General features: G+C 51.2%; 1 protein-coding gene across 1 annotated transcript; it reads left to right on the plus strand.

The window, feature by feature from the left end:
- The first annotated feature begins 5740 nt into the window (after window positions 1-5740).
- Window positions 5741-10406, plus strand: LOC149362468 (endothelin-converting enzyme 1-like). Its single transcript, XM_089569720.1, has 2 exons — window positions 5741-7553; window positions 9443-10406. Exons 1-2 carry the CDS (start codon window positions 5857-5859, stop codon window positions 9828-9830), a joined length of 2085 nt encoding a protein of 694 aa, XP_089425846.1. The 5' UTR covers window positions 5741-5856; the 3' UTR covers window positions 9831-10406.
- The last annotated feature ends 344 nt before the right edge of the window (window positions 10407-10750 follow it).

Consider the following 10750-nt stretch of genomic DNA (forward strand, 5'->3'; position numbering starts at 1 on the left):
CATCCCAGTACACCTCGACGAGTAAGGCAGACAGGCGACGATGCTCTCTTAGTTTCCTTGAATCCGCCCACGGATGCTCGCACTGCTGGCACAGATGGCGCAACCAGTTATATATATGCCAAGCTTGCCGATAAAGCTCGGACTTCAGAATTTCTAAAGGCGGCATGCCAATATTGAGGCAATAGGACAAAATGCGTGTCCTACAGGTAGTTAAGGCGATGGCGCTGACGCAAGATGACAAGAGGTCCGTGGAAGAAGACGCATGTAGAAAGGCGTCCAGGGTACAAGAAAAGTATTTCAGAAGCACGCAGTGCTCGGCGAGTTGGTACACATTCAAGTGAGAAAAACCAACGAAAAAGGACGCAGGACCAGGAGAAGACACACACAGACTGTCGCTGGTTTTTCTCACTTGAACATGTTTGGTTTGGTTTGGTTTATTGGGGTTTGACGTCCCAAAGCGACTGAGGCTATGAGAGACGCCGTAGTGAAGGGCTCCAGAAATTTCGAACATGTACCAACTCGCCCAGCATTTCACGCTTCAGTCTAGCGTGCGCCATCTGCTGTCACGTGCTCCACGTGGTGTGAAGGTAGGCTCTCCGTTAAAAACTAAAAAAGGAAGGGGGCTTAGTGCAGCTGTTATATGTCGTTGTTGCTTCCGGGTTATGGGCAAACTTAAATATCTGAAAGCACTGTATGAGTGTGTCCTACGCGAATACGTGTTGGTAGCGTGTATTGGGTTGTGTGCGTTCATCTGTGGGCTACATTCCTCTGTAGACAGCACAGTGTGAAATCCGGTTAGTGTTTAGTGAACAATGGTGCGCCTTTCCTCAAACACAAGGGGCTAGGACAAAAACTATCGCTCCAGTTCATCATATATGCGTATACTATTCAAGCGAACGTACAGATTTAAAACGGTTGCTTTTACGAATTTGCATGTCAACTTTCGCGGTTCTTTTTTCTCATGCAACAATTGAGGCGCAGCATTTTTTGGCCCCAAATATTGGGCCCGCCTCTGGCGCGTGCCGCAAGTAGTAATTAAGCATTAGAAGAAGAACGTTCAAGAACGCGCGTCGGAGTAATTAAGCACTAGAAGAAGAGGAACGTTCAAGAACGCGCATCGTTCTCAGACTGTCCGACATTGCGATCACTTAAGATATGATTCCAGCCGCGGACGACGACCACACGGACAGAAAGAGGTCTGGCTCCCGAAGAAGCTCCGCAGGGAGGGAGTCTTCTCCCGGATTGGCTTCGTCCCCCAAGTACGGAGGGTCGCGCCAACGTGTGAGCAATCCCAGCCATGAAGTTCCTGCAGCTGCTGCGCAGGGGTGCATCCAACCGGATGTCGCCACCGCTGCCCCCGACTACTTCGCGGACAGTCATTCTATCGAACCGACTGGAAGCAAGCAAAATCCACTGGCCCTCGAAGACACAGAGCCTCGAACCATGGCTGCTGAACAAAGCGGGTACGCCGACACTAATTTGTGCGAGACCCGCATCGCTTCATCCACGACACCGCCTTCAGTGACTACCCCCGCTACAGCCATCGGGCTTCCTACACGGTCGGAGATAGGAGACAGCGAGGTTCTACAGCTTCCAGCGCCAAATTACGAGGGCTCGCAACAACGACGGTTACAAGTGGACACGACGCCTTCACCTAATGCGCCTGATATCGGACTTTCTACACGACCAGAGGTTGGGGTCAGCGAGGGTCCCCCGCCACCAGTGCAAGAGTGCGAAGGCTCGCAACCGCGGCGATCGTTAGAAAGTGCTGTCAGTGTTGAGAATCATTTGCTGCAGACTACGTCCGGAGCGGCACCTCGTGATGACGTGCGCCCTTCCAGCAGGCGCAGAACCAGCATCCAGAGTGTGACCGAGCGGTCTGGCTCCGGAGCTAGTTTACCAGGAAGCGGCCAGACACCGCCATCTAGCGCCTCCTCAACGAGCAAGAGCAAAGGTTCGGACGGTAACCCGACAGCGCCCGCGGAAACTTCAGCTTGGACGTTGCAGAAACCACCCCAAGATCAGAGGGCATCCATGCGTAATGGTTTCAGAGCGCATCGCCGACTGTCACTTTCTTCTGGAAGATCATCAGTGAGGAACAGCCAGAGATATCAGCGCAAGTTATCCTTGTCGTCTTTTTTCCATGGGCTAGACACATTCAGCAACGAACGCGAAGGACAGCAGCGTTCGAAGGTAACTACCAGGAAGTTGTCACGCCTCCACCTTTCGCTACTTGACGCTTCCATTACGTTCTCTCCGCATGTCCGTAAAGCTTAGCCTTCATCCTCCGAGATGTTCATTACAGAATCATGCTATCGTATCCACGGCACAAAAGTCGTGACGCCGCGCTTAGTTGGCGAAGAACTTACATGTGACGGTGCGCATTCCTGGTCTTTTGTCACATGGAACTGCCAGAAGTATATATGCTGAACTTTTGGCTCTACTAACACGTTTTAAAGCTCTTAGAGGGCAGGTATTAAAGATGTTATATCGGGTGGCTATCTAGCACCGTTCCAATTTGAGAACAGTGCAAGTTAGTGCCGTTTGAGGCCGCCTAGTTGCTGCCCATGCGTGTCATTTTATAGCTCGCTCTCTGTAAGATATTGCAGAATAGCACTTATTATAGTGGCCATTCTCCGAATTTAGCCGTTGTGTGTTTTTCTGTTTGTCTAAAGCCGTTTTTGCCGCCGCGGTGGCTCAGCGGTTATGGTACTCGGCTGCTGACCCGAAAGACGCGGGTTCGATCCCGGCCGCGGCGGCTGGAATTTCTTTGGAGGAGAAATTCTAGAGGCCCGTGTACTGTGCGATGTCAGTGCACGTTAAAGAACCCCAGGTGGTCGAAATTTCCGGAGCCCTTCACTACGGCGTCTCTCATAGCCTCGGTCGCTTTGGGACGTTAAACCCCATAAACCAAACCAAACCTTTTTTTTTTTTAAGCCGCCGCGGTGGCTCAGTGGCTATGGTGCTCGGCTGCTGGCCCGAAAGACGCGGGTTCGATCCCGGCCGCGGCGGTTGAATTTCTTTGGAGGAGAAATTCGAGGCCCGTGTACTGTGCGATGTCAGTGCACGTTAAAGAACCCCAGGTGGTCGAAATTTCCGGAGCCCTCCACTACGGCGTGTCTCATAGCCTCAGTCGCTTTGGGACGTTAAACCCCATAAACCAAACCAAACCTAAAGTCGTTTTTTTGGCAGGCTGCCCACCGAGTGGTGGACAACCTGGGCAGGTTGCCCACTACGCGATGGGCAGGTGGGCATGAGCAACCTGGATCGAAAACCCAACCCAGGCAACCCAAGTCCCATCCAAGGCGAATAGCTGCCATAGAAGGGCAGTGACGCATCGCTTGACCGCTGCACCACTGCACCGGGAGCGATAGGAAGACTCCCATGGATCTATTAGTGCTGGGAATGACCAATTGCGCATATATGGACATTAACCCATTGCTTCCGTACACTTAACCTAAATACAAAAGCGAGAGGAAACCGAACTGCTAATACCTAATTTGTATTTGGCGTAATTGAGCAAATCGCCATCCCTTGTTTTAAAGAGCTTCGTAACTTTGTCGCCCGCCTTTTCTCTTACAACGTGCGAAACAGCTCCTTAATGGTCCCAGTATTCTCCCACGTGTTCCGCGCTGAAGCTCGAGCACTTTATTCGCTTAGTTTGTTTGTTTTTTGGCTCCCTCACCCCTACCGGGGCAAGAATTTTCTTGTACTCCTGTGATGAGGGGCATCGTCCATCAAGGAGCGCATTACCACAAGCATTTCCCACATGCACGGTCGCCTTCAACCAAGCTCACTACGCTTCTCTCACCCGGGTCCGTCCAAGGAAATTAGTCACACGCCGTGGACAGTAGCCTCTGCAAAAGAAATTTCCCTTTATCCTCCTTTTTGGTACGGGCGCGAAGGTAACTCGGGACACTGCTCAGTCGTGGCAGGTGTCCGAAGACGCGTCGTCTAGTTGGGGTGAATCACAACAACGCACCGCGCATTGCGCTGGGCTAAGGCACGATTATCGCAGCAGTACTGTAAGGCGCGGCAACTCGTCAGCAATGGATTTAGGGTGCAGTTTCTAAGAGGTCATGCACGGTCAAGCACTGTATATGGCCAATACGGCGACATAAAATGAAACAAGCGAACGAAATCAGCAAACATCCCACACAATACACAGTCCTGACAATCGCAACGTGGCCATTTTCAGCCTCGACACCTGCAGGCAAGTGAGAGGAAGCTGCGTGCGCGAGGCGACGACTTCGTGTTTTGTACTGTCCTCACGCGGTGGGAGGCCAACCACGCAGCTTTGGAAGATGTCGTCACGTATACTCGAATCATTTCTACTCCAGTGCCAGCAAGTTGTGAGAGGAAGTATACAAGCCCTAACCGAAGCACTTGCTTAAAATGAGTCTTAGCTTAACGAACGTCGCGCAAAAGCATGACCGCAGAGCGCAGGCGAGCAGATGCCAGGAATTCATGTTGCCCATAATTCCAGGTAATCGCCCAATTATAAGCGCTGCGTCTTTAGAGTTTTGCGTGGACGTATTTGCCGTCACTTGAGTGGACGAGGAGGGTGGTCATGTTGAGGAGTGGCTGCTATCTTTCGTTAGAATTTTTGCCGCCTCTCGCGGTGCAAGTGGCGAATTCGGTTTATTGCATATACGGCTGTAACTGTCCGACCTGCAGTCTAGACTCGTTTGTTTAAATTGTCCAAGCCAAGCCAGAGGCAAGGGAAGGGAAATGAGGGGCTCGAGATATATCAGGGGAGCCAACAATCACCCAAGCCAAGGAGCAAAGGGGAATGTTTATATATATTTTTAATTTGTTGCGCTGATCAATGCGAAGTTAATCCGGAAATTATTTTCTACTTCGTCCCACAACTTGCTGGCAGTGGGAGAGAAGCTATTCATGTACGGGGCGACATCTTCGAAATCTACGATAAAACAGTTCCCTATATATGCGTCTTTGTTTCGGTGGCTGTTGGCTTCCTTAACAAGCCTAGTCAGGACAGTTTTATCGCAAGATATTATCTATATGTACGTGGAAACTAAACTCTGTATAGTAGAATTTTCATCAAAAACATCGGTATAAAGTTACTTGCAGCTAAGCGCATACCGGATGTCGGTTCGGGCTGAATATCTCGCCCTGAAATGCCGTCGACTCTTTGAAAAGCACTATTATATTTGTCAAGGGCTACATCGTGCCTGACAATTCTGAAACTTCCCATTTTGAGCAGTATCGAATGATTGCCATTGCTCTAGCAGGTAGTGAATATAACGAACATGGTCCCATTTTGTTGACATTGTAATCTTGATTAATGCTTTATTCTGCCTTCAGAGCTTTTGTCTTCGCATCAGTTTTTTAAAACCACAATTTCCAGTTGTACCCTCTTATCTAAAAGTAACCCAGCAACGCGGTTTGCTCCTTCGCCTTATAGAGGACACTTATGGCACCGGTTATGCACTCAATCTGTGTAAGGTAAGGATAGCCCTTGCCCTCACCTATCGAGAACTTTTCGTCTTATGGGGTGCCGTAAGCAAAGAAGTAAACCCCATTGTCAGTGCACGTAAATAACCCCAGGCGGTCGAAATTTCCGGAGCCCTTCACTACGGCGTTCTCAATAGCCTGAGTGGCTTTGGGACGTTAAACCCCCATAAACCAAACCTAACCAAACCAAACCCATTCTCTGGTTACTTTTGGCAAACACTGCACGTGGTACAGCAGTCCTACCGCACAGGTCGCACAGCAACCTACTTGGTGAAAGCGACTTAATGATTTCCCTGCTCCACTCTTCGCAAAGATTTTCGCGAGTCTTTATTTTCTGTTTTCCACTCGCAGGGTCAGTGTGCTTCTAGTGCTGCGTTCATGGTAGCTGGAGTACCGCTCAGAAAGCGAGATGTTCTCATTGCGGCTTTGTTCGTGGCGGCTGTGGCAGTGGTGATTGTCGCCGCTGTGGTCGCGCTGACGAAGTCCACCGAGCAAGTACCTCCAAAGCTGTTCTGCAAGACGAAAGACTGTTTCGATCACGCCTGGCTACTTACCTCCAAGCTGAATCGCAGTCTCGACCCTTGCCGAAACTTCAGCGCTTACGTATGCTCCGCCTGGTCGCCTCCCGAAGGCTACCTCGAGCACTCCAACTCGGCCATGGACGACGTGCGCAAATCGTGGTTCCCGGCGTTCGAAGGCATCCTGATCGATGGCTCGCGAACTATTGCCAGCGGGCACAAACCACTTGCCATGTACACCTCATGCATGGGCGAGCGGTCGCAGTACGGCTCGAACGTTGGCGCATTCCAGAAGTTCCTAAACGACTGCAGACTGTCCTGGCCGGCTGAACGAGATCCCGGAGACACCACAGCCCTCGACGTGCTGCTGACGCTGGCCCTCAAGTGGCACGTTCCCCTCTTCTTTCAAGTGAGGGTACTGCGTCTGACATCCGTCTCGAAGTGGCGCTTTACTTTGGAGCCTGGTTCACTTATACCTCTCATGTTCCAGCATCACGTCACGGTGAGCGAGACAGGAGGATACGCCAAGTACTGGTCCACGTTTCAGGTTATCCTTAGCGGCGCGCAGATCGAGGCGGAGATAAACAAGACGCTCATCGAGGCAACAATGGCAATGGAAAGAAATGTATTCAAAAGGCTTCTGACCGCTATGCGTTCCCCAGTTGTCCAACCGGCACTGGTGTCCATCGTGCATATGGGATCCTACACTCCACCCGTTGCCTTCGACCAATGGCTTAGAGCTTTCAGGCAAACTCAACTCAAGCCCGCAGTGGAGCCCAGCGACGAGGTTCTGCTCAGCGATGTGGGGTTCTTCGCGGTGTTGGCAAGCGTGTTGGCTTCTTACGACGACAGACAACTCCTGGCCCTGATCGCCTGGTCATTCGTGCAGCTGTTCGCCCCGGCGGTAGACTTCCGGCTGCTGAAAAACCGATACGACCAGGGCGTCGCTCTGTACCGGCCGTACTTCTGCGAGCGATTCGTCGAGACCGCCTACCGTATCCTCGTGACAGCACTGGGCTCCGTATCGCGTTTCACGCGACAGGAGCGCTCTCTCGTCAAGACTGCCTTCAACAGTCTGGTCTTGGCCGCTGCCGACATGGTGGAAGCGACAACCTGGCTGGACGACGACAGCCGATGGCTCGCCGTTCAGAAGGTCTCCACCACGCGCCTTTTTCTCTGGCCCCCCGAGCGAGTGCTCAAGAACAGCGAGCTAGAACGTTTGTACGAAGCTTTTCCTAACGTTGAGCCTTCGTTCGGCGAATACTGGGTCAAGGCGAGTCGCAGCGCCGCCGCGGCGTACCATCCGCGGGAAGATATTGACCTCTTGGGCTATCCGGTGAATTACGCGCTGCCGTACTTCTTCTACGACGCGGCGACTGGCTCTGTGAAGGTGGCCGTGGGCGCCGTGACCGCGCCTCTTTACTACCCCAAAGGTACCAAGGCCATGTTCTACGGGGGACTGGGCTTCTCCATGGCTCTGCAGCTGGTGGCGTCCGTGGACAGTCAAGGGTTGAGGTGGCATCCCGACGGCTCGTTCGGAGACTTCTTTATTTCCAAGTAAGTGCTCTCACTGCCGTCGTTGTTTTGGAATAGTTTGGTATTTCCGTCAAAGTACTAACATGATTCAAAACCTTGTTAGGCCTTTTAAAGCTAGCTCGAGATAACGGAGCCGGCCACCACCACATGGTGACCATAAGAAAGTTACGACAAAACAACGCCTGTCTTAATACTTTCGAAAACATTACGGTAATCGAATGCGTTTAGTTAGTGAATCGGTCTGGCACCAAAAATAGGGGTGCCCCAAGTTGTTCACAATTCGTTCTTTTTCCTCTTGTATAAGTGCAAGAGTTGCAATCACTTCAGTGCCGCGCGCCTCATGCTTTTCACTGTTTTGCGTTTGCGACACCGTATTTATATTTATAATATATATACCCACTGTAAGGCTAAATGGGCATGATATTATGGTGTGACATTAACAAATGGTAGTTGAGGCGACAAAAATGAATAAGAAAATTTGCCTCTCCCGCACCACTACTGTATCGCGGGTATAAGCCCAATGGCAAAATAAAAGATTTGGCCCGAGGGCAATTGTGATTTTGCCACCCGAAGGTGGAAAGAAATCAATAGGGAAATCTCTACTTCAGCGACCCACCGCCGAGGAAGCGGGCCCGGGGAGACTCCCCTGATCTCCCCTGGGACGTAGAGGGATGGGATGGGCAGTCAAAGTAATTTCATTCCAGGGCTCTTAATCGCTAAAAACTAACTGAGGCGGCGTTCTGCGTGAAGCTTTGTCCGCAGCCGCCGCGGTGGCTCAGTGGTTATGGTGCTCGGCTGCTGACCCAAAAGACGCGGGTTCGATCCCGGCCGCGGCGGCTGGAATTTCTTTGGAGGAGGAATTCTAGAGGCCCGTGTACTGTGCGATATCAGTGCACGTTAAAGAACCCCAGGTGGTCGAAATTTCCGGATCCCTTCACTACGGCGTCTCTCATAGCCTTAGTCGCTTTGGGACGTTAAACCCCATAAACCGAAACCTAAACCTGAAGCTTTGTCCGTGCTAGCCGGAAAACATATAATGAACGGAAGCACAGTACTGTGCTAAAGAAGGAATGAATCGAGACAGATTAAGCTCGGTGCGATAAATTACGTACTTATGGGCTTGTTACTCTGGCACAACCCTGAAATTCCGCATGTCAGCTCGTTGCTCCTCTCGTGTTCCTTTATCAGTTTTGGATCCGCTTGAAGAGAATCTAGTTCTTTACGACGTTCTTCACCTTGCTCCACTGTATACCTCACATCCATGCTCCCTATTATACTTGTGTTCGTCCGCGTATGCGACAGCCGGGAAATAATGTGGGGAGAGGGAGTTGTGCTAACTCTGCGACGCGGTACCGCGCATAGCTGGTGCACAATGAGACGCACAAAATCATACTGCTTCAACAGCCCTTAAAATGTTTTTGAAGAAAAAGTTGCAGAAATGGCGGCCTAGCGACCGTCGAGTGGGACCGTTAGGGATCACTTGGTCTGAGAAGATCGTTGTTTCCTGGTCAGTACGGTCTGCATTTTGTACTCCGAGTGACGCTGTGCTATCACGAGGGGTTACCATAGGAGCCGCCGCGGTGGCTCAGTGGCTATGGTGCTAGGCTGCTGGTCCGAAAGACGCGGGTTCGATCCCGGCCGCGGCGGTTGAATTTCTTTGGAGGAGAAATTCTAGAGGCCCGTGTACTGTGCGATGTCAGTGCACGTTAAACAACCCCAGGTGGTCGAAATTTCCGGAGTCCTTCACCACGGCGTCCCTCATAGCCTGAGTCGCTTTGGGACGTTAAACCCCATAAACCAAACCAAACCATAATTGCCGTCTCCACGGCTAGCGAGAATATGAACAGGGTGTTGGCATGAGACCGTGGCCTCTGCTCTATTAACTGCGTGCGCAACCCCGCCTTTCGCAGTGCCTCGGCGGAGGAATTTGCATTCCGAGACGGCTGCCTGCAGACCGAGGGGCAGAACCTCGGCGACAGTAGTGACGGCGGCACCGGAACCGGAAGCACGTGGAGCAGCGTGTTTCCCGAGATACCCGCCCTGGAAGTAGCGCACGAGGCCTACCAGCGCTCGGTGCGCGACGAAGATTCCCCGCAGGGCATCGCGAGCGACCTCTCCGGGGAGCAGGTGTTCTTCATGACCCTGTGCTACATGATGTGCACGCTGCCCGGGGCCGTGGGGCCGCACACGCTGGACTGTAACAAGGCCGTGCGCAACTCGGCGGCCTTCGCCCAAGTCTACCGCTGTCCAAAGGGCTCCCCGATGAACCCCGCTAGGAAGTGCTCCTTCTTCCTCTGATCCGGTGACCATGGCGACATCGACGATGCCGGGATTATTACACGTGCTGCGAGTTTTAGCCTACGGCGATTTGTTTTCGTCGGTGTTAGTTGCGAAGCGAAGGATTATGTTACATTTTAGCCCATGTGATGCAATTTTATTTTATCTCTTCCCCCTGCTCCCATACCTTTATTTCTGTCTTTTTTTCTAGTTGTAGTTTTTTGCTCTGATATTTTACCTGTCTTCCAATGCTACACGCCATCGATGCAGTTATGTGTGAAAGAGACTGGTGCCTTTGTAGTACTCGTGGCCACCTTTGGCAGCTTTTGTCTTGCAGAAAGAACAAATCTTGAATCGAGAAATTTCATTTCGTCCACTTTCCTTTAGGCGCTCGGTGTTACTTTACTGCTGATGTTTTTATTGCGCCCGCCATAACTCACCATTTTCGCAATTTCTTATGCAGGCCTTTAACGTCTTTGTATTCATCCGTATGGCAAGCCCATGATTCCAGGCTGTATTGCTATAATATACAAAACCGACCTTTCTATTTGTAGAAATATCAATTCGTGTGTATTGAATAAAAACACGCTTCAGCAATGATGCTTCCAGTACCGGTAGCCGCCAGCTGGACATAGCTTGACCTGATGTGAAGATGGATGCGTGCATTGCCATCGGCCAACCGACATATAGATAGATAGATCGTTATTTAGACAACAAGGTCTCGGATACAGGGGCAAAAGGCAGATGCACTCTGCCTGACGGGGCCCAAGCACCCGACACAATGCTCAGGACAAGCGGCAAAAGAAGCAAGAGCTTCATACACTCTCATTACAAAAACAAAAAATAATTATACAAGGTAAAAGTAGGAGGAAGGTGCATACTTTTGCAATTACATAATTAAAGTAAATATTTACAAGGCACATCACAACAAGAAAAACACG

The sequence above is a fragment of the Amblyomma mixtum genome, chromosome 2, assembly GCF_055824585.1.
Source record: "Amblyomma mixtum isolate Tamu chromosome 2, ASM5582458v1, whole genome shotgun sequence".
NCBI lineage: Eukaryota > Metazoa > Arthropoda > Arachnida > Ixodida > Ixodidae > Amblyomma > Amblyomma mixtum.